The sequence below is a fragment of the Cyanistes caeruleus genome, chromosome 14, assembly GCF_971803275.1.
Source record: "Cyanistes caeruleus chromosome 14, bCyaCae1.hap1.1, whole genome shotgun sequence".
NCBI classification, from domain to species: domain Eukaryota; kingdom Metazoa; phylum Chordata; class Aves; order Passeriformes; family Paridae; genus Cyanistes; species Cyanistes caeruleus.
Genome location: NC_141714.1, coordinates 1,598,144 through 1,621,588, shown reverse-complemented (window position 1 = coordinate 1,621,588; position 23,445 = coordinate 1,598,144). Strand labels below are relative to the sequence as shown.

The 23,445-nt window shown below is 47.9% G+C and overlaps 1 protein-coding gene across 4 annotated transcripts; it reads left to right on the top strand.

Moving 5' to 3' along the window:
- The first annotated feature begins 1,019 nt into the window (after positions 1–1,019).
- LOC111929264 (SLAIN motif-containing protein-like) lies at positions 1,020–22,389 on the top strand. Of its 4 annotated transcripts, XM_086851031.1 has the most exons (9): positions 1,020–1,613; positions 4,318–5,006; positions 12,920–13,053; positions 14,461–14,610; positions 16,906–17,046; positions 17,541–17,846; positions 20,276–20,413; positions 20,493–20,802; positions 21,389–22,389. In XM_086851031.1, exons 2-9 carry the CDS (start codon positions 4,333–4,335, stop codon positions 21,444–21,446), a joined length of 1,911 nt encoding a protein of 636 aa, XP_086707157.1. In that variant the 5' UTR covers positions 1,020–1,613; positions 4,318–4,332; the 3' UTR covers positions 21,447–22,389. The 4 variants fall into 4 exon arrangements, with proteins under 4 accessions (XP_086707157.1, XP_086707158.1, XP_086707159.1 ...); XM_086851032.1 differs by lacking the exon at positions 14,461–14,610 and having other exon boundaries at positions 1,463–1,613; XM_086851033.1 differs by lacking the exon at positions 17,541–17,846 and having other exon boundaries at positions 1,463–1,613.
- Positions 22,390–23,445: the final 1,056 nt, after the last annotated feature.

Below are 23,445 nucleotides of genomic sequence, written 5' to 3'. Positions count from 1 at the left end.
TCTTGGGCTCCTGCTGCTTGTGGGGACAAATCTTGACCAGGTTATTTCACATGAAATCAAGTAAATAAATAAATATATAAAAGGTATGAAATGTGCTGGTGGTGACTGAGCAGAAGTGGAGGCAAACCCATCCTGGCACAGGGAACTCTGCTTTTGGAAATCCCATCTTCTGCACAGACCAAACCTTCCCAGAGCACCTGAAAATTTCCAGCAGAGTGACAAAATTAACACCAGCCCAGGTGACACCAGGACAGACCTTGGGCAGTGCCAGTGCTGGACGTGGTGTTCAGGCCAACCGGTACAAAAATGAGATTCTGTTCAGAGCACGTGGCCTTGGTGACTGCCAAACATCCAACGCTTCTTATCAGGAGGTGCCAGAGGCTGTGTGTGTGTCCAACACGCACATTTGGGAGGAGGATGTCAAAGAATGGCGCTGGTTTTATTGTTGCCTGATAAAGCTGTCCTGAAGAGACGTTACACTCACTGAAGCTTTGGGAGATCCCAGCTAAGCTGTACTTTGTGCATTTTTCTGGATCTCACACACACAGGGAGATCTCATACCCCTTCCCTACTCAGCCCTCTTCCCCTCATTTTCCCCTTTTCCTTCACCTTTTCCTTCACTTCCTCACCTTTCTCCCTCTTTCCCTTTCCTCCCCCTCACTCATTCCTTCCCCCTTTTCCCCATTTACTTTTTGCCCCTTTTAAACCTTTTCCTCCCTTTCCCCCTCACTGATCCCTACTCCCTTCATTCTTCCCTTTTCCTCCTCACTCACCTCCTTGCCACCATCACTCCTTCATTTTACCCTCATTAATCCCCTTTTTCCTCCTCTCCCTTTTCTCCCTCAGCTGCTCAATTTCCCTCTAATTCCCTCTTTCCTCCCTGACCCATTCCATCCCCCTTTCACCATCACTTACCCCTTCCCCTCTCCCTTTCCCCATTCACCTTTCCCCCACTCCCCTTTTTAAACTTTTTCCCACCACTTCCCCCCCTTTTCCCCTCACTGATCCCCATTTCCCTCATCCATCCCTCTCCTCCCTCACGTCCAGATCCCCCTCACTCGCCTCCTTCCCACCATCACTCCCCTTCATCCATCCCCCTTCCCCCCTTCTCACCGCATTTCCACCTCGCTCCCTTTTCCCCTCACTCGCCCCCTTTTCCCCTCACTCGCCCCTTTTCTCTTCACTCGCCCCTTTTCCCCTCACTCTCCCCCTTTTCCCCTCACTCGCCCCCTTTTCCCCTCACTCGCCCCCTTTTCCCCTCACTCGCCCCTTTTCTCTTCACTCGCCCCTTTTCCCTTCACTCGCCCCCTTTTCCCTTCACTCGCCCCCTTTTCCCCTCGCTCGCCCCTTTTCCCTTCACTCGCCCCCTTTTCCCCTCGCTCGCCCCTTTTCCCCTCACCGGGGCTGACCGCGCTCCCTCCCCGCCCGCCGCCGCCTGAGGCGGCCCCGCGCAGGCGCAGCGCCCCCATCCCCCGTTCCCCACACAGGGGCGGGGGCGGCGCCTCCCGCCGTTCGCGGGCCGGGCTGAGCCGCCGGAGAAAGGCGGCACCGGCACCGACCGACCTCCATCCGCCTGTGCGGCCGTCTGTCCATCCATCCATCCATCCATCCAGGTACCGTCCGATGGGGAAGGGGGTGCCCGCCGCGCTCGGCTCTGCCGCGCTCGGTGCGGACCGGCCGCGCCCGTGCCCCCCGCGGGGGTCGCGTCCGCCGGTGCCGCACAGCGCTCGCCCCCATCACGGCCATCGGAGCCCGCTCGCAGCGCTCCACAGACCTTCAGCCCGTCCTTTGCCTCACCCCCACGGCTCTCGGAGCTGCTCAGATCCCCCGGCCACCACAGCCCCCCGGCCTCTCAGAGCCCTCTCGCAGCGCTCATGGCCATCAGAGCCCCCGCAGCTTCCCCTGTAGCTCTCACAGCCCCATGGCCATCACTGCCCCACAGAACCGCCCCCCCCCGGGCCATCACATCCCCCACACAGCCCCCTCAAAGCCTCCCCCCGGTTCTCAGAGCCTCCCCCAGAGCCTGCAACCCCACCAGCCCCATGGCCATTATCACCCCTAAGACCCCCCAGCCCCATCGCAGCCCCTTGCCAGCCCCTTTCCCCACCCTCGCCACCCTCTCCAGCGGTGGGAGCCCTCGCAGCCCCCCGGCTCTCCGGGCCCCCGTGGCCCCGGCAGACCCCGGCCTGAGGGGACCGTTACCCTCGGTGAGACACCCGGATGTCTGCTCGGCAAACTCCGAATTATTGTCTCCGACCCGCTCACGGCTGCCGCCTTTTTGCCTTCTTCTAAACGTGTTTTATCTCTTTCCTTCCCACCCCCCCGTTACACAATGAAATTAACTTTCGCAGGTTTGTCTCTCTTCCCCCGCATGTCTTTGCTGGGGTTATTTTTGGGGGGGGTGGTTTTTAGGCTCAGTGGTTTCCGGGAAAGAGTGAAGGCTTTTCAGCTGCTCTTCCTCCTCAAGGTGTGTTTTTTGCTCACGTGAGGTTTTCCCCAGCTCTTCAGCCTTGGAAGGGAACCGATTTTTTGGGTGACTTAATTCCCCTCCTTGTGGACAGTGGAACTCCTAGAAGTTCCCCTCTGGTGCATCCTCAGAGTTGCTGAGCTTTGGGATATCTCTGGAAATCACACTCCCCTTCCTCGGAGATCCCTTTGGAAATCACACCGTGTGGGTTTGTAGGAGTGGGAATCCATGCAAGGAGCTTTTTGAACCCGGCACATGGGTGGGACTGGGATTGCTTGGTAACTCCACAGTAAATTTTCTTTTCCCCAAGACAGAACGCTTTCAGCAGTGCTGCTTACAGGCACAAGTTTGGAATATGGAAAGTGCGCTCTGTTCGCTCACAGCTCTTCCTAAGGGCTGTTTGTATTTTTTATTAACTCAAGTGGAAGTTTTGAAAAATTTACATATTGCAGATAGAGGACCAAAATAATAATAATAATAATAAATCAGGTAACAAAACCCCAGCAAAACAAAATGGATTTTTAAAGAAAAGTGCCCAGCTATTGCTGTGACAAGTGCCTAAATAACAGCGAGATGCTGAGGTACCTATGGGGGTGTCTGTTTGTAACCTTGCTTTGTGTGACACTGAGTTTTTGTGGTTTCCTTTGCCCACTGGCACTTAAAAACAGATGACATTTTCAGGCAGCAAAGGGAGGGGGAAGAACATCCACAGCCACAAAAAGCCAGGGTTTGATGGCAGTTGTAACAAGTGCATCAATTTTTAAACTTTGAATTGGCTGTGTTGACTCACTCCCTCTTCTGTCAGTCTGTTTGCCCTCCTTTTACAAAACAGAGAGGATTTCTGACTTTTAACCTATTTTACTGCTTCTGGGACCGTTAATTAAGGGATTTTCATTATTAGGGGTTTTCAGTGAAGAGTCAGTTTGAAAACGAATGTGCCCAATGAAACTGAAAACTCATGTAAATCAATTGGAGGGAAAAAGCAGTGTTTGTTCATGTTGTAAAACTAGTGTGAAATGCACTTCATGTTTTTTTTTTACCTAGTGGAATATGTAATCATAAGTTGGGATATATTTTTTGATTTTTTTTTTTTTTGCTGTTTGCACCCCTCTCTTTTCACGTGTAACAGGATGAGACACCAATAAAAACATGATTTTAAGCTTATTTTCACATAGCACAGTAACTGCAGTTCCTGTTGCTGCCTTGGTATAAGGTGATACAGAAATTTTTCCAAGTTTTTTTTCTGCTTTTCTAGGATAAACCTGGTAATGACCAAAGGATGTTTTCACCATTTTCTTGACGCTATTGTTGTCTGACGTCAGCACCTTGTTAATGATGTTTCCTGACTTTGCTCCATCAGTGCTTTTCTCAAGTGTTTTGTTGGTAAACAGATGGAAACTAAACTATTGTGGGGGATTAAATCAGCTTCCTTTTACTAAACTCATTGACAGCAGAACAGGTGCACATCCTTGCAGCTCAGAAAACAAGGAATTTTTGGGGCTTTGCATCGTTCAACCCTAATTTCAGTCGTTCTTTTTGGATTTGGATGAAGACATCTTCCACCGCAGCTGCTGAGCACAAACCAAACCTTCAGCTCCAAACATTCATTAGCTGTTAGAAGGGAAGGTTAAGTTTTTCTTAATGGAGTGGAGCTCAATGAGGTCATGGCATCAGCTCCAGCCTGAATTGGAGGTTATATTTAAAACATGATATTTTCTTCTTTGCAAGTGCACTTTTAAAATCCAAATACTGGTTCTAACTTGATTAGCTGATGCTTATAAAAACCAGAATTTCCCGTGTCTTAACTCCATTTGCCTAAAAACCTTTGTGTGTCTTTGCTGTGTTTGCAGTGGGAGCCCTGGAGGATGGTGGTTCCCGGGAACGCGCCGCTGATCCAGCAGGACCCCGCTCTGGAGCCGGCCCTGGGCAGAGACGCCCCCGAGCACTCGGCCATGGGCCCGGAGCCCCCCGAGGACGTGGGGCCGGAGGTGCGGAAGCTGCGGGAGCTGGTCAGGAGGCTGGAGCTGGACAATCAGCACGCCAGGAGCAGGAGCAGCAGGACCCTGCTGGGGACAAACGTGCCGGGGGACATCCGTGCCGGGGTGGACAACCACGAGCCCGGCCTCAACGGGATGGAGATCAACAGCAGCATCAAGGCCCTGGCAGAGCAGCAGGAGTTGCAGCTGATGGCAGATCTGCACAGCCAGCTGAGCAAAATGAGGCAGGAGGAAGGAGAGAACAACTTCAAAAGAGCCCTGGATGCCCCGGTGCAATACAGCTGCAAGAGTGTGCCCGAGGAGGTGTCTCCCCACGGGGAGCAGAGCCACAGCAACGGCCGGTGTCCCTCACCTGTGGATACGAGTGCCAGCTCCGAGCTCCTGGGCAGCCTGCTCATGGCAGGGATCCGCGCCCCCGCTGCAATCCATGGACAGATCCCCGGTGAAAAGGGCACAGATCTAGAGGGGCTTCCGAGTCAGGCGGATCTGGATGAAGTCAAAGTGTTAGAACTGGAAAATTGCCCCGAGGAGGAGGATTGCTGGTAGGTATCCCCAGGCCTGGGGGAGAGGGACGTGCTGTGGTTAAGCGAGCAATTCATTTAAAGCCACAAACTGATTTCTGTACAGGACTTGGATTTTTAGCAGCAAGAATGCAGTTCTCATTAGTGACTGTTCTTATTTTTATGTCCATTGTGCCAGACCATTATTTTTTAAAAAATAAGTTTACCTCTAGGTGCTGTTTTTCCCCCCTTCCTTCCAGCCACTGCTGCAGCTTCCTTTCCCTCTAAGTTTAGTTATATATAGCACATGCAGATGAATGAATAATGGAGCTTTTAAACCTTGTACACAACTGTCAAATACCATATTTAAAATAAGAATTTCGCCAATAAGAATGCCTAGACCATCTGGAATTTGTGGCTTTTGCTAGGACCTGAGGAGACGAGCCATTCCCAGCTCCTGAAGGCTGTTTCTTTCCAGTTAAGCACCTCTTTTGTTCAGAAACATGAACTGAACCAGATCAATGATGTAATCCTTAACTGACCCGACTCTCTGGGACTCTCCCCTCCACCAGCAGTCTCGTTTAGAGCTTGTTTTGTAAATCAGCAGATTAGCAGCCTTTGGGAGGGCAAGAGAAATGTAAAGTTCGACTCTGATTCCAGCTCCTGCAATAGCTGGGACTTGGGATTTTACCCGGAATTGTTAATTTGTAAGACCTGGGAGGAAAAGCCTCAGGGCTCTGCAAATTGGGTTTCAAATTTGTGTAGCCAGATTAATCTGGCAGCAAGGACAGGGCTGCTGAGCACAAACCAAACCTTCAGCTCCAAACATTCATTAGCTGTTAGAAGGGAAGGTTAAGTTTTTCTTAATGGAGTGGAGCTCAATGAGGTCATGGCATCAGCTCCAGCCTGAATTGGAGGTTATATTTAAAACATGATATTTTCTTCTTTGCAAGTGCACTTTTAAAATCCAAATACTGGTTCTAACTTGATCACTGGAACTCTTCAATATTCCTAACCAGCATTTTGAGCAGATTTCTTATAAATAAATAAGGGAATGTATTTAACAAATTGCATATGGAAGACTGGCTTTATTATTTCTACGTTAATGGAAGCAGCCAGGTTTATATTCACATTTACAGAGCCTGTGACAGGGGAGAGTCTTCAAATTCTGTTGAGTCTCAGAGGCTGAGATGCACCCAGGCAGGGGATGCTGCCCAGTGGAATCAGGAGAGATTCTGTGCCTGGGAGTTCAGTTCTTTCACCTTCCCTTCAGCTGGTGGCTGGTAACGCCCTTCTTTCCCTGGTACCCTTCAGTCTGCACCTTGCAGGATCCTTGTGGGTTTGTTTCCTCTGTTTCCTTGCCAGATCTGGTTGGAACAGGGTAACCTGTGCTCCCTGAGGAGCTGGGTAAGGGTGATGATCCTGAGCCCTTGTGCAAGTGCTGTTCCCATAAATTATCTTTGATTGTGCTGCATCACTTCCATCTGTTCCCTTTTCCTCTTGTCAAACAAACCTGCTGAGACAGGAAGCTGCTTTTAGTGGTGGCTTCTTGTTCTGAAAGCGGGGAATGAATCCTGTGTACAATCAATAGTGCCTCTGCTTATTGCCAATTATCCCAAACTGTCTCCATAAACACATCCCACATGCAGCCCCTGCAACTGTTTGTGCTTTCCCCCAGCAAGAACCAGAAAACTGCTTGGAGGGGAGGGAGGGTTTTCTTAAAACAAACAAAGAAACCCAACAAACGCCCCTTAATTCTCTGTGAGTTTAGGATCAGCTCTAACAAGGTGGCTTTGCTGATGGGGGGAATTGAGGGCTGCCTGGAGTGAGCAAATCCAAAGGGAATAGCTGAGTGTATTGTGTATTTGCAATCCTTTTTAAAATACTGTGCATCCTTCTTCCCTGGAAGAAGGATGGAGTGGTCAGAGGGTTTCTTGCTGTTCTCTGCAGGTGCAGGTGGAGTCTCAATCCCTGCTCTATTTTGGAATTCCCCTCTTCATTGAGCTGGAACTTGCAGAAGTTTCTGTGCAGCTCCCCTGGTCCAGCAGCTCTGAGTGGTGTTTTGGAGCTGTGTTTGCGGTGACTGAGCTGTGTGAAACCCGAGGCAGTGCCCACTCCCAGCTGCTGTAACTCTGCCCTGGGCTGCCTGGCCTCTGACTGCTCCCTCCGCTCCCTTTCTCAAATAGCTGCTCAAAATTGTAAATATCCTGGACACCAATCCCATGGAACTGGGCACTGAGGAGCTCAGTGATGCTCACCTTGGACTCCAGCACAGGGCAGCTGTTTTGGGAAGGCTTTTATCCAAATTCCCCCTTACCCAGGGAACAAACCAGCTGCTGATGGCATTCCATTGCTTGTGTTCCCCAGTGTTTGTCAGTCTGGGGTTTTTCCATGGGGTGAGGAGAAGAAGGAATCCCTGGCACTCAGGTGAATCCCTGAGTTGCTGCTCTCATTCCCAAAAGTCTCTCTCTCGACTGAAACTGGGTCATGCTGTCTTCACCTCAGAGCTGTCTCCTGCCTGAATCCGTGCTCAGCACAGCAAGTGGGGTGCCATTGAAGTGGTGTTTGTAGGGAGCAGGAGCGTGGTTTGCTCTCAGAGATGACAGTGTGGCAGTTTCTGGGAATGTGAGTTTTCAGCCTTAGCTCTGTGACCAGTGACCTTCTCCTGTATTCATGTTTAAGACTTTTAATTCAGTGTACTGGAGGAAATCATTGCTGCTTGTACCACCAGAGACAGGGAGAGAAATTCTGGAGACATTCCACCAGGTGAGGACATGATGCTGCACAAATCCAGGAGTTCAGTGCAGCACCTTGTGCCTCTGACCTGGGGGAGAGCTTCACTTACAGGCTGTGTCTGTGTAATGCATTTAAACCCTTCACAGGCTGGGTTGTAGTTCCCCTGTGATCTCTCCTTGCGACAGGGTGCTGCTGACAAGATCTGCACGGCTCAGAAACAGCAATTTGCAAGGTCTTGTTTTCTCAGACTGGCCATTTTGTGAGGCGTTTTTACCACTGTTGCATTAAATAATGCACAAGTGACTTCTCCAGACCTTTCCTGACTGACTGGTTTGTGCTGGCTGCAGGTGGCCACGGGCTGGGTGACAATCTCTGGGTCCAGGAGCTGCTCCAGAACCCCAGTGCAGCTCTGTGGGAGCATCCCCGGCACCTCCCTCTGCATCTGAGCTGAGAAGCAGAACCTGCCTGGTGGTGACATCGCGTGCAGAGCTCAGCCTGGGAGGGGGAATTGCTTCAGAGGCCTTGGGAAGTGCTCCAGGCTGTGGCTGCTGCTCTTTACATTTCTGTAAAATGAGGGAAATCGCTCGGTGGCAGTGCCAGAGAGGTGGGGAGCAGCCTGGTGCTGCTGCTGCAGGAGCTGTGGACACCCAGCACCCCTCTGCAGCTGCACCCCAGTGCCCTGTGAGCACTGCACGGGCTGCTGGCTGGGTCAGGAGATTCATTTCATCTGAGCTTTAGAGCTGCTCTCACTTGGGGACTGATTTTTGGTGTTTTGTTCAGCAGGATTAGTCCCTAAACAGACATGAGAAAGAGTCTTTGCAGTGTCATTTTTTCCTCTCTTTACAATTTCTTAGGAATAAAGCTCTGACCTCTCCTTGGGCTAACAGCAGAGTGTTTTTGTGTGGAGTGTTCTCCACAGGATTTTTCCCATTTTTTCCTTTTATGTTTCTGTCATTTCAGAACCTGAATAATATTGTTTCATGGTGGCTTTCTACCCCAGTCTCGTCTGTGTTAGGATTTCTATTCAGCAGGAGTGTTTAGATTTGAGATTAGCACAGCACAAGCAGAGTACTAAATCTGAAAATCAGCTCTCTGAAGTCTGATATGTAAAGGAAAGGAAAAATGAATGTATTACCTGTTTGAAATCCATGCTTTGGAGAGGAGTTCTGCTGCCTTTTAGCACTTAAAGGAGGTGTATCTCATAAACCTGAATTGTTCTAAACACTTAGAGCTACTTGAGGTCTCCTTCTCCTTGCTCTGTTGTATATAACTCAAAGGACTGAAAATCAGTGTTTGCCATTTTTGGAGCTGCTTGCAGACACTGGTGCCAAGTGCTTTGGAAGATGGATAATAAACCCAGGCTGTGTCTTCAGAAATGGGCTTTGCTTTACGCTCAGTTTCATTTCCTAACTGCTTCTAGAGCCTTCTGCAGCCTGAATTCTGCTCTCATGATTTATAGATTTCTGCTGCAAATATTCTGCCTGAGCAGGATCTAAAATTCTCAGGCTTGCACACTCAGAACTGCTGTGATCTGTTATTCAGTGGTGAGGATGCTTTTTCTCAGTGCATTGTGCAAGTTGAGAAAAGTTGTTGTGTTTCCTGCATTCTTGGGGTCTGGGTTTTTTTTTAAAAGCAGGCATTTCAAAATCCAACAATAGTTGCCATTAGCTCCTGTAAATCCTTCTGTGACATTGATTCCATAAGGGAAATAGTATCTCTGGAATATTCCTTTATTTTTAAATAAAAAAAAATAAATTAATTTAGTTTAAATTAATTTAGGTTAAAATTAAATTAGGTTTTAGTGCTCTGGATTATGTCAGAATAAAGTGCAAAGAGTATCACAAATTTATTTGTGAATGGCTACAACTTAATGGAAGAAAAATCCTTGTGGCACTGGGTCCTTCCCAGAGATGTTTGTCACAAAATACTCTGTTTTACAGGGTAAACACAAACATTAGTAAGCAGAAACTAAAGATACTCTATTGTCGAAGGGTTTCCTCTCCGAAACTGAAGAAAATCTCGTTCGTATTTAATAATTTATACAACAAACCCCCAACACATCAAACTGGGAATATTTGCCCAAATGTTTACTCTGTGCATTTTGTATGAGGCCTTGTAAGTATCTAAATAAACGATTTTTATTTGCAATTTGACAAAAGGAAAACATTCAGAGACATTTAGGGAGTGGAATGAACCGCAGGGTAAGGCTTGCTCCTGAGCAGGGCTTTGTTCAGCTCTGACTCTGGGCTGGCTCCTGTTTTCCCAGTGCTTCTGGGATTCAGCTGGCAAATCAAACAGCCTCAGAGGCTGAAAGGACCAGAAAGAAAAATTCAGAGTGTTTTTAAAGAAAGCCAAGAGTTTTTAGCTTTTCACCCTTCCCTTTTTCCAAGGTAAGGCTCTTTTTAGCTCCCTGGATGTGAGGCTGGGTTAAGTCAGCCTCTGGTGGGTGACACTGGTCACTGGACTTTCCTGAGCCTAGGAAAAGGGGATTTCTGGCTCTTAATATGTCCAGAGAAATAATCACATTTACATATTTGAGGGGCTGATGCTTTTAGTTTAGTGCTGTGCCAGCACCTTGGGAGAAGTCAGGGTGCTGAGCCCTCCCCAGAGCTCCTTCAGAAGGAAAATGGGAACCCTGGTGCTGTGAAATCAAACCAGAATTCCTTTTTTTTTTAATTTTTTTTTTTAGGCTTGTCAGTGCTCTGAAGGATTGAGTTGTGTTCACTTAATTGGGTTTGGGGAAATTGTGAGAGCTTCTCTTGCCAAAGGACTTGTCAGCAGAAAAAAATGGGAGTCCTCTGATCCAGAGGACTCCAGAGCTCTGCTCCACGTGGGAATAGCTCTGCCAAGCAAATGAGGGTTGCCATCCTCAGCTGGGATGGTCCTGGGGGGAAAAATCAGGGTGAGGAGCACGGCAGGAGCTGGGCAGAACAACTGCTGGAGCAGGCAGGGTTCTCTGCCTTAACCTGGAATATGTGCAGAGCAGCCTGACCTGCCCTGAGGAGGCTGTTGGCCTTTTTTTTTGTGTGATGGTTTTACTGCTCCTTTTGTGGTCTGAAGTGTACAATAAATCCAGGGAGAGGGAGCACTGTGCTTCCTGGGTTTGATTGGATTTGAGTGCTTGTAATGCTCATTTATCCGTGCAGAAACGCAGCAGGATTTGCTGGGGGGTCTGCCCTGAGAGGTACCTTTGGAGAGTCAGGAATATTTGCATTCATTCCTCAGCATTTATTTTGTCAAAAACAAACTTGGATTTTTTTTTATTTGTATGTGGATTTGTGTAAAGCTTGGTGGGGAGAAGGTGTGTGAGCTGTGACTAAAGAGGCTGAGTCTCTTCCCTGAAAAAGAGGGCTCTGGCTAGAGGCAGGGCTGGGAAGTCAGGAGGCAGAAAATTGGGAATAATGTCTTTCTCCAGGTTACAAAGAGTGTTTTGAGAGCTGCTGCATGCAGAGATTCTGCTTTCTGCATTCCATGTTATCCCTGCCTGGATCCAGGACAGGAGCCAGGGCAGTAGGTCAGGCAGACCTGTACAATATTTTAAATATCCCAGCTCTTGTTTATGTTGTGTCTTGGCTGGGTGTTGGTGTTACAGGCAGAGGAACACAGTGAGAGTCCCACGGTGTTTCTGTGTATTTTAAACCTAGGTTTTCAGGGATGAGTGGGACAATGACTGACATTCCTGCTGATTTGTTGTGGAAATCAGTATTTTCTGGGTTGGATCTGAGCTGTGAGAGAATGAGTATCTGGAGCAGAAAGGCTCAGTGTTCCTTGCTGCAGGAGTGGCAGAAGCTGGGAGAGAGGAGGAGGCAACTGAGGCAGACATCCCTTGAAATCTTAACTCCACCCTCGTGGCCAATTGATGCTTAAATGTTGGATTTTGGCCTGGTGAAGGTGGAATCCTCTGGATACGTCAGCTTTGGGAACGCCACAAACGCTCAGGTGTGGCTGTGGGTGGTTTGGTGGTGGCCAGGAGGGTTCTTTGTCACCTGTGAGCAGTCCCTGAGGTGAAGGAGCAGCAGGAGAGGGAGGTGCTGGTGAGAAAGCAGCACTTGTGTGAGTGTGTGCATGGGACAGCTCCTGCCGGGGGTTCTCTGGTGCAGAGGGAGCAGCTGAAGGCTGGGCCAGCAGCTCAGCAGAGCCTCAGGGGAGGGGGAACCTGAGAGCCAAACCTGATGTCCACAAATCACAGAATCCCAGGAGGATTTGGGCTGGGAGGGACCCTAAAGACCATCAGGTTCCAGATCTAGGTCAAGGTCTTACTGCCTTCTGCATCAGGGTGTTCTCCAAGTGATGTGTGAGAATTAAAAACAGGTTTCACGTTTGGATGTGCAAGGTTCAGATTCTTCTTTCCCCTTATAAGTTTTGAATGTGTTGCTGAACAGCAAAAACATTAAAAAAACAGAGAACTGCTTTTAGCTTTTAAAAAATACAAATGTGGGATGTGTAAATAAAATTCTTAAGTTGCTTTTAGATCAAAGGCTCTTCCAGCTTTGACCTCTCCTCAGAGGAATGTTCTGCTTTGGAAATCTGCTGGAGATGCTTCTTTACACCCAATCCCTTGTAAATAATCCAGGAGTTTAAGATGATTAAATCTGTCTATCCGTAAGGCTAATCCTGGGTGTCCATGCAGAGCAATGGAGGTGTCAGAGATGTGGCAGACACTTTGGCTGGAGGAGAATTTTTCTGACATTACAGGGAAAATAAGGCACAGCCAGACTTCCTGCCTGTCTGGGAATGTCTGAATCCTCCAGTGAAGGGCTTTATGGAATCTGGGAGTGCACCCTGGGGTGCCTCAGAGCTGCTGTGAGGACACAGCAGTGCTGAACAGGTGGAACATCCAGAGGATTTGAAACAAAAGTGACAACTCCCAGAAGGAGATAACCCTGCAGCTCGGGTTAGGGGCACCCTCACTGCCTCTGAGGGGGCGTTTTTTGGAAGAGGGGAGTGGAGAGAGACAGGTGAGTATTCCAACAACTTCATTTCCAGCTCAGGCTGGCACCTTGCCTTGCAGAGCTGTGGGTTTCTCTGTGAAGCCACTGAATTTTCCTGTTGTGGCAGTAAATTTTCTTCCTGAGTCATAATACGTGATTTAAACTTGAATTTTTAAATCTGGGTAGCTGTCGGTCCCTGATGGCTACACTCTAGCAAATTCCACTTTGGTAGCTGTATGCTTTGAATTAACAAGCATTTCTTCCTGTCTCCTTTGAATCCTTGCAAAGGCTGTATGTGTCTCCAAGGAAATCCATGGATGAGAAAACAGGCTCTCCTCTGAAGTGGTGTCGGCAGGTGCTGGACAATCCCAGCCCCGAGATTGAGGCTGCCTGCAGAACCCTCATCAACAGGCTGGACCAAGGTAGGGCAGCTGCAGCCTCTGCAAATCTCATTCTGAGCAGCAAAAGCCAGCTCAGTCTTGTCAGGCTCTTGAATTTTTAAGTTTTGTTAATATTTAAACATTTTTAAATGTAAGAAAGGTGTAGAGGAAAAAAATGTGATTGCTGGGGAGTGGGGAGAGAAGCATGAGAAACTGTTCTTGCAGCTTCTTTGTGGAGAGGAGCACCTGGTGCTGGGTGTTCCCTAGATCCTAGAGATGTGCTGCAGTCTCCTCTGTCCAGCTGGATTTGGGAAGCTCCAGACACAAAAGCTGTGTTTGAAAAAGACCAAGATTTCTGAGAAAATCAATGTTTGGAAGCTCAGGGATATCCCTGAGCTGCTGGAATCCAACCCCAGCTGGGTCCCCACGCTGGTGTCTGAGGGTTTGTGGTGCCTGGGTTTGTCTCCATGGGAATGCAAGAATTCTGATTTCAGTTTAACCAGCAGTTTGAGCCCTGTGCTTTGGAGTCTGAGCTCACTGCTTTGGGGTGGTTTTACTTTTCATTCTGACAGTGTTTGGCACTGCTTGAGATCTCAGGCTTCTCTTGAGTTTAACCTTGGCATTCCTGATTAGAGATAACTGAATAGACTTTGAGAACAAACTCCATTTGCTTTCATAAACCATCTGTGCTTAGAAATGTGAATGAAATCTATTTGATTACCTCTCTTCTCTCTGAAATGTGTCGGGCTTCAGTCGTACTTAGTCTGACCTGGTAATATTTGTGGGAGAAATAAAAAAAACGAACATGAATACGGTGAATCTTCATTATTTTCTCAGCTGATCTTCTCACAGTAGGGGGAACTGAGTTCTGTGGGCAGTTCAGCAGCCCCTTGAGTACCTCCAGATCGTGGTGTGAGTAATTTCCTCAGTGTTGTAGCTGCTCATTCCACCTCCAGTGAGGATGGGGCACTTGGTTTTGCCTTATTTTGGTTCATTTATGAACACATGAGTGTGTGTGAGCTGAACAAATTTAATTGAAAGAGTTGGTTTTTATATTGGATTGGCATCATTTCTGTGGTTTAATACTGTCTTGGTTCCATCATAAAAACTCAGAACAACACACATGTAACACAAAGTTCAGTGAGTTCTCTAAAATGAAGGGGTGTAGAAGTGGCAGATACTGATGGAAATAATCATCTGGGAAGCCCAGGACTGGAACTCTGTGAAATGTATGACTTCTCAGGCTTGTCAGGAGTTACTCTTGGAATTCTCCAGAAGGGACAAAGCCAGTTAAAGGACATGAGTGGGGGACTGGGCACTGGTACCACCAAGTACCTCTTCTGCAGAATTTAACCCTGTTTGATACCTCTCTATCTTGTTCTTGATCTTGCTCTCTGTTTCCAAAATAATTTGCTAACCTTTGTGGCTTTTTTGTATTTTTCCTTCTAGCCAGTAGATGGAAAAACCTGTATTGCAGCCCCCTGGCATCTCCCAGCGCACATAACCTGAATTCCGAGGCAGGCTCCTGTAGCAATGCACTAAACTCTCCTGGGCACCTCAAATCGACTAACAAAGCACTACTAACCTGTGGCAGCTCAGGTATGGCATGGCACTGCAGCTCTGGGCTCTTTAAAATGCAAGGAGGGTTAGGAACTGGCACAGGGAAAAGTTCTCATGGCCACTCGTGGTGTTTTCCCCTTTTTTGTTTGCTCCCTTCCTCACCCAGGTTTCATTTGTGTGGGGGAAAGCCTCCTTGCATTCTAAATGTCCTGTAGTTATTTCTTGGTTTGGGTTTCTCTACTTTCTATCTCTCTGTATATATATATATATATATATATATATATATTTATGAATTGTACTAATTTTAAGTGGCTGAAAATAGAAAACAGCTGTTGGGGCAAAAATATATTACTCTTGAATAATGTTGTAAACTGTAGATGTGGTCTTTACAGAGTGACATGGATTTGGTTTTCTGGGGAAGGTTTCTCTTGGGAATATTGATTAATACAGAGAACAGAAAGCTGCCAAAGTCTCCAGGATAAAGCCTTCAATTGCCTGAGTGGGCAGCTAAAACAAAACACCAGAAGTTTTCCTTCAGCCTTGATTGTGTGTGGAGGAAGATTCCTACCTTAGAGGCAGCTCAGCCACAACTCTTGTTCCAGCCTGATAATGAAGCTGCTCCAAAATGCTTTGGCCTGGAGCCTCCCTGTGCCTGAGGAGCCAGGAACAGCCTTCCAGGAGCTCCATTTGTTATCCCTGGTGCAGCTCCTGCTGTTCCCAGCACAAAGGCTTTGCCTCTTGGCTCTCTTATCAAAGGACTCTTCCTTATTTGTTTGTTCTGTGTGGAAATTGCTAAAGCCTACTTTGCATGTTTCAGAACACAAAGCATGTTTAACAGTCTCTGCCTCCAAACTTGATGGTAAATGAACTTTTTTCCCCCCTCTAAAAAAAGGAGAAGTGTTGCCTGTGGCTGTTTTCACAGGTGCAGGTTTGTTCTTGAGGTCTGGTTTTCTGCTATAAATAGAAATTAACACTTATCTCTGTTTTGCAAACAAAAGGATGCACGTAGGACTGAGGGTTTTTGCCAGGTGAGCTCTGCAAGGAAACATCTCTGAGGCAATTTCTTGTTTTTCATAGGAGACTGGGGGGCAATCCAGGTGTCTGAGCACCTTTTCACTCAGAAACAGCTCCTGATGAGTAAAGCCAAAGTGTCTCTGGCTTCTGGAAGGTTCACTCTGCAAATGTTATAAAGGTGAAAGGTTAAAGGGCAGGGCCAGCACAGGCTCTGCCCTTTCAGAGCATGAAGTGTTCACTTCACCTCATGTGCCTCTCCCTGTGCCTTGTGCAAGCATTAAGTCAAGTTTAAAGTTTCCTGTCAACCTGACTGACTCAAATCTTACTTTATTCCCAAGAAAAAACACCTTTCCTACCCTTCAAATGGAAAATGTTTAACGGGGGCTTCCCTTGAAATCCAAACCAACCCCTCTGACAAAACCCAGGTGCGGTTTCTGTTTGGAAACAATCACCAGCTCAGCTTCACTGATGGAAGAAGGAGCAGTTTTGCCCCCTCCTTGGCTATTTTTAACTAGACCTGCAGTTTGAAATGCAACAGCCAAACTAAACAAAGTTTTGCCTTTCAGAAAGCTGGTCTCCAGCTGGATTTTTAATCAGTGCTGAGGGTGCTGTTAATTAGAGCAGGAAAGCTATGCTTGTTCATGACACCACATCCTACAGGTGCAAGCCCTGCTCAGGATGGATTTATTTCAACTCTTACACTCTTTTCCTGACACCAGGAGGAAAGAAATGGGATTTTATTGTGGAATATCTTGACTTGGAGTGTGTATTTGTGGAGCATACACCCAGATGCACCTTGAAGGTACAGCCACATTTCTCTCACTGTATTATTTAAGCATCCTGAAGCTCACTGAAGTTTTCCTGCCATGTTCTGAGAAGATTCGAAGGCAGGGCACCTCCTGAATGCTCAACAGTGATGTTAAAATAAACCATTTCCCAGCAAAATTGAGCAGCCCTTTCAAACTGTGATCAAACCCAGCCAGGCAAGGAAAAACGGCAGGTTCCCAACATTATTTCTTCAGCCAGCTTGGAAGAGAGAAGTAACTGCTGACATGGAAAACACAGGTGTGAAGTTCAGGTGAAAAATGTATTTCTTACATGGGCACTGACCAAGCTGCTTCCTGCCAGTCAGCCTCACATTCCTTGTTTGAAAAGCACCTGAGAACCACAGGTTAAAAACTGAGTGTTGGAATTTCCAAATCCTTACTTCTCACAGCTGGACCTGGAGCTGCCAGCTGCACTGCTGAGTTCCTGGGAGAGGTCCCTGCTGTTCCTGCTGGGTTTGGGAGTGTCTGACGGGGTTTGTGTCCCTCTCCCCAGGGTACCTGAGCATGCACTCGGCCCTGAGCTCCCAGTCCTCGGTGGACAGTGAGCTGAGCACCTCGGACGACTCCATCTCCATGGGCTACAAACTGCAGGACCTCACCGATGTCCAGGTCATGGCACGGCTGCAGGAAGAGAGTGAGTTTTGTGTGTTTGTTTAGGGGGGTTGGGGCTTTATTTGATTCATTTTTTAAGTTGTTTATATATTGTCAAGCAGGAAAACTTCAATAAAGGCATAGGCTGGTGAGCAGCTGTAGATAACCCAGGTGCCACCCAGGCAGGTGTGCTTTCAAGGGAAGGCAGGCTTGAAATATTCATTTCCAACTTTGAAATGCTGCTGGGTGCAGAAGGAATTAAACTAAAAGATTTAACCTGCAAATGAGACTCCCATACCTGTAAATTAGACTGCTATACCTGCTTAACCCGCTGGAGCTTGATGGCAATGTCCACAATCTCAGGTGGGATTAGGGAGCGTCCCCTGCAGTGCCGTAATTAACCAGCGCCGAGCAGGTGACGCTGTCCCAGCTGCCGGATTCCGGAGGGGACAGGCGTTACCCTGAGCCCTGTGTGCACACTCGGCTCCCTTTGTCTCGGCTGTGGCCTCGCTGCCCGTGTCCCCCGCGTGTCCCCAGGCCTGCGGCAGGACTGCGCCTCCAGCTCGGCCTCCGTGTCCCGGCGCAGCTCCAGCGCCTCGCTGCACTCCCTGCGCCGCGGCACCTACAGCGACCAGGAGTTCGACACCTACAGCCTGGAGGACGAGGACGACTGCGAGTGTTCTCTGTCGCTGCGCAGCGCCCAGCGCTACTCGCCCTCCCCGCGGGGCTCTCCGCGCTGCCAGTCCCCGTCGGGAGCCGAGCTGGGCCGGGCGCGGCTGCGGGCCCCGCGCCGGGCGCTGCAGGGCCCCGGGCAGCAGCGCCTCAAGTACGCCAACAGCGAAGGTGAGGCAGCTCCGGGCACCGCGGCAGGGATGCTGAGCTTTGGGGGGACATCTTGGAAAGCGTGCCTTATTCTGCTTTTTTTTACGGCTTTATGGAGGAGTCAGAGCGGTTTTGCTGTGTTTACAAAGCGATAGTGGTTACAGGACTGTAGGTGACAAGGGGTTTTTAAAGGTTCACTAGTTAATAAATGAGTGCTGTAAAAGGGTGGTTTTACTTTTGCGCTAACAGTTCGTTATATTCTATATTTTATTATATATATTTATAATATATAATAAATTATATATATTTATATAATTTATTAACTTATTATATATATTTAATTATATATAATTTATTTTATTCTATATTATATTATTTATTTATTATATTTGTTATATTATTATATATTACAATATAATAACATTATAACAATATAATAACATAATATATGTATATTATTATATATACATTATATATAATTATATATAATTATATATGATATATTATATATATAATAATAAAATATATATAATTATATATATAATTATATATAATATAATATAATATATATAATAATATAATATAATAATTATAACAACATTATAATATATGTATATTATATATATTATATATTATATATATAATAATATAATATATATAATTATATATAATATAATAATATAATATATAATTATATATAATATATATAATATAATATAGTAATAATTATATTAACATTATAATTATATTAATATTATATACTATTATATATGTGTTATTATATAATATAGATAATTATGTAATTTGGCAATAAACTATAATAAATATAAAATAATATATTAATGGATTAATTATATTAAAATATTATAATAATTAAGTATAAAATATTATATTGAGCCAGAACTTAAATAATAATAATACATATACTATACATAATATATTAATAATATATATTATATAATTAGATATAATTATAATTATTATATCTAATTGTATAATATTATATATTAAATATTATATATTATACATTGTATATGACATTATATTTGTTATAGATTTGTTATATATGCATATATAATGTATATATGTTATATTATTATATGTATTATGTTGCAGTTCAGATGTTTTTAATTATCTAATGACACACAAAATTACTTGTTATACTTTAAACTTTTTATTAGTTTTAGAACTACTCCTGTGTTTTGACTTTAAAACTTTTTATAACCTAACTTAATGTTTTTCTATTTAAACTTACATTCTTGCTTATGCTTCTAAATCTGGAAGCTTTCTCTAAGGGCTCGGGTGAAACTTTGTGTCTAAGCTCGCATTTACAAGATTTTGAGAGCTTTCTGTGCTTGGAATTCCCACACTGGTGGTGCTGGATGGAGAGAGCAGGGTGCTGGATGAATGGAGAGGAGGGTGCTGGATGGAGAGCAGGGTGCTGGATGGAGAGCAGGGTGCTGGATGGAGAGCAGGGTGCTGGATGGAGAGCAGGTGCTGGATGGATGGAGAGCAGGGTGCTGGATGGAGAGCAGGGTGCTGGATGGAGCAGGGTGCTGGATGGATCAGGGTGCTGGATGGAGAGCAGGGTGCTGGATGGAGCAGGGTGCTGGATGGATCAGGGTGCTGGATGGAGAGCAGGGTGCTGGATGGAGAGCAGGGTGCTGGATGGAGCAGGGTGCTGGATGGAGAGCAGGGTGCTGGATGGATCAGGGTGCTGGATGGAGAGAGCAGGGTGCTGGATGGAGAGCAGGTGCTGGATGGAGAGCAGGGTGCTGGATGAATGGAGAGGAGGGTGCTGGATGGAGCAGGGTGCTGGATGGAGAGCAGGGGTCTGGGTGGGGAGCAGGGTGGCCAGAGGAGCAGGGCAGGGATTGTCCCCTGTGCTGGGCACACCTCGAGTGCTGTGTGCAGCTCTGAGCCCTCCCTACAGAAAGGACGTTTTGAGGGGCTGGAGTGTGGCCAGAGGGGGGAATGGGGCTGGAGCAGCAGGAGTGGCTGAGGGAGCTGCAGTTCAGTCTGGAGAGGAGCAGGCTCAGAGGGGCCCTGACTGCTCCCCACAGCTCCTGGCAGGCGGCTGCAGCCATGTCCCAGTCTGCTCTGCCATGTCCCGAGGGAAAGAGGAGATGCCTCAAGCCGCACCAGGGGAGGTGCAGGTTATGTGTTAGAAACAATTGTTTCCCTACACAAGTGCAGTGAGTTTCCCGGGGAGGTGGTGGGGTCACCCTTTCTGGCTGTGGCTCTGGGGGCTGTGGCTCTGGGGTGATGGTGGTGCCGCTGGGGTGATGGGATGATCTCGGGGGTCCCTTCCCATCTCCATGTCCCGTGATTTCGGGATCACCGCTGTTCACTGGAAGCTCAGAACCAGGTGCAGACTGCTTTTAAGTGCAGGGCTTTTTGCAGAGAGCCTTAAGCCAGCAGCAGGGGGCTGAGGCTGTGTTTGCTTTCAGAGGAGCTGAGGCACAGCATGCCCAACCTGGCCCGCAGCAGCCTCCGCACGCTCGAGGCCGTGCGCAGCAGCCGCAGCCTGGAGTCCGACCTGCAGGTGCCCAGCAGCCGCATTCCCAGGACTCAGCAGCGGTCAGCAGGTCAGTGCCACACCTCCCACATGCCTTCATCCCCTTCTCTCTTTAGCCAGCCCTCAGAGGCGCTCTGCTGTCCCTGCAGGTCTGACTCCCAGCAAGCTCAGGTATTCCTCGGGGCCCGCGCAGTCCCCGCTCACGGTGCGCCAGCCCGGCAAGGCGGCCTCGGGAGCCGGCTCCCTGCTGGCCGGCAGGCAGGTGGGGAAGCCCTGCGGCTACACGGCTCCCGTGCCCCCGGCCCGCAAGCCCCAGCTGCACACGGGCTCTCCCAGCAGCAGTTGCACTTCCAGAAGCAGCACCATGGTGACCGTGGGCAAAGGCTCTGCCCTGAAAGCGCGGCCGGCCGTGGCAGGGGTGGCTGTGCCCAAGGGAAAGGCAACGGCCCCGTCCAGGAGGTGAGTGGGGCTTCAAACCTGGCCACTGCAGGAGCTGCGTGCAGCAGCAGGGTGAGAGCAGAGCACAGGGAGTGCTGTCACAGCACTCAGTTTTTATTCTTGTTGATGGTTTTTTAACAGCTACTGCGCTACAGTTCAGACTTTCCTGATTGAGGGAAGTGAAATTGATTGAGATTTGTTATTATATGACTGATACACAACCAGTGCTTGATGATCTTTAATCTCCCATTGGAGCCATACATTGAAATGCATCTACTTACTTTAAAAACATGAAAAAGGGAATTTCTGATCTCCTAATTTATATCAGTGCTCTACTTACCTGATTATTTTTCATGTCTTCAGTTATGTTTGCATGGAAAAATATTTCTCTTAAACCCAGTCATGGGCTGAAGTCCCAACACTGTTACTTTGGGAGTGTTTAAGCATCCAGTAACAGCCACTGAATTTCCTTAAAGTGCCTCAAATCTGTGTTGCTGGTGTGACAGCAGCTCTTCAGCTATGGCAGGGAGGTGTTGCTAACCCAAACCTGTGTGCACTGCAGGGCTTTGGCTGGAGCTGTCCCTGAGGTGCTGTTCTGTCCCCCCAGGTTCCTCCAGGCAGCACAGACCCCCGAGGACGACTCCTGGAAGGATGGGTGCTACTGACTCCCCAGAAGAGCTTTGTGGAGCAGATCCCAGCTGGCTGGGCGTGACCTCCCTGGGAAAGGCCCTGCGCCCCTGTCCCTGCAGACTGCTGTACATATCCCTCACTCCGTGCTCTCCACACCTCCTTCTGCTCTGCCAGGGCTGGGACACACAGCTCCCGGCCTTCACTGAACCCTGAGTCTTCCCAGGAAGACTGGAAAAGCCTTATTTCATCCCCAGCCCAGCTGCAGCCCTGGGGAAGGGGTGTCACCATCCCCTCCCAGGGGTGCTGCAGAGCTGGGGGTGTCCTCTCTGTGCCAGAAGCAGCTCTGAGCTGTGGCAGAGCTCGTGGAGAGTAGAAATAGTGACATAGGTGTTAGAGGTGAGACTTTCTAAACCCAACCTGATGTACTCTAATATTTGTCTGGAATTCAGCTGGGTTTGGTTTGGTTTTTTTTGTTTTTTTTTTTTTACTTCTGTATAGAATGTATTTCTGCTACTTTTTATTGTTTGGTCTAGAGCTGCAGCAGGTTTTTATAACTGTAGAACACTCTGAGCTGTTGTATCCAGGTGTCAGCACAGGTCACGAGGAGCAGTACACAATATTTGTGTGGGGTGTGAACAGGCAGGGATGGGGATGCCAGTTAAAAACTGCTGGGCACCAGCACCTTCTTAACCTCAGCTGAGTGAGTTCAACACACTTACGAGTAAACTTTTTAAAAATCACCTTCCCTCACACTTTGTCTTGAAGTGTTGGAGCTCTCAGCTGGTTCCCAACTGCCCTGACTTTTGTAGAAGTTTTCTACCGTCTCTTAAGGATTCTGTTCCAGTGTCCTTTTCCTCAGCAAGTGCTGGATGCTACAAATACAGTCTTAGTCCAGGAAATATGCACTGATAGCAATGTTCTCCCTGCCATCAATGTAACTTTGATAGTGTAGTTTAATAAAATGTTATGGTGCTGAAATAGATCTGCTTTATTCCCACAGTGAGTTTTGGGGGCCTCTCCTGACAGAAAAAAGCTCTGCAAGGATAAGCAGGGCTCCAATAAAGTCTGATAGGATGCAAGGAGTGAGATTCACCTTTAATTCCTCGGAGGTCAGAAGGACAAGGTGGGTGTTTGGAGGTCAGAAATCCTCAGCAGTCAGTGTGTGTTATTTCTGAAACATCCACCCGTGGCCAAAGCCAGGGAGCAGCACGGGGGCAGCTCCTGCACTGCAGAGATCTCTTGTGAGCCAGGGCCAGAGGAAGAGAGTTGGCCCTGCAGTGAGTGGCCCAGGAGTGTTCCTGGGCCAGGGCTGGCACCAGCAGCATCCACAGGGCAGAGAAGGGGCCCAGGGGGCTCAGCTGGAGCTGCTGCTCCGTCCCTGGCTGTCACCCCCTCCCCAGAGGGACACGACTGAGTTCAGAAGCTTCTCCCACCCTGATGGAGCTCAGTGAGGTCCCAGCACTGCCCTGCTGAGGCTCTCCCCTGGTGCAGAACTTCCTTTTCTGAGCCCTCTCCCTGCTGGCACAGCTGGACCCTCTCACCCTGCTCTTCCCAAGACACTGAAAGGTGAAAGAGCAGCAACATCTGATTTCTGTGTTACTGGAGGCTTCTCCACTTGCCTTTCCTGGATTCCAAAGGGGATTTTCCAGGCTCTGCCTTTCTCTGCCCACCTGAGCCAAGAGCTGCTGCTCTTTCATGGATATTTAACAGTAGGTGAAGAACACAAACTGCCTGAAAGAGTCAGATGTGAGCGAGTTGGAGGCTACATCCCAGTTAAAGCCTCTGGGGCAGCTGGGGTTGTTTCTGTGGTTTTCCAGGCCGAGCAGAGCAGCAGGAAGGTGCTGAGGTTGGATTCTGCTGGGATTCCCAGGCGTTTCCAGTACAAACCTGATGCTGGCAGGCGCTTGGGAGAGGCTGTTCCCCCTCAGGAGGGAGCACAGCACAGCTCTGTCAGAACCAAAACACTCTGCAGCTGTTAATTTAATTTTATCCTTTCATTTTTCTGAGCTGTTCTCACACCAAGTGATCTCCCTT

What these genes read in the sequence shown, in the direction of transcription:
- LOC111929264 (XM_086851031.1), top strand. Translation starts at nt 4,333, where the DNA reads ATGGTGGTTCCCGGGAACGCGCCGCTGATCCAGCAGGACCCCGCTCTG. An exon ending in GGCACGGCTGCAGGAAGAGA is followed by an intron (nt 17,047 to 17,540) that starts GTGAGTTTTGTG and finishes GCGTGTCCCCAG; the next exon opens with GCCTGCGGCAGGACTGCGCC. An exon ending in GACTCAGCAGCGGTCAGCAG is followed by an intron (nt 20,414 to 20,492) that starts GTCAGTGCCACA and finishes CTGTCCCTGCAG; the next exon opens with GTCTGACTCCCAGCAAGCTC.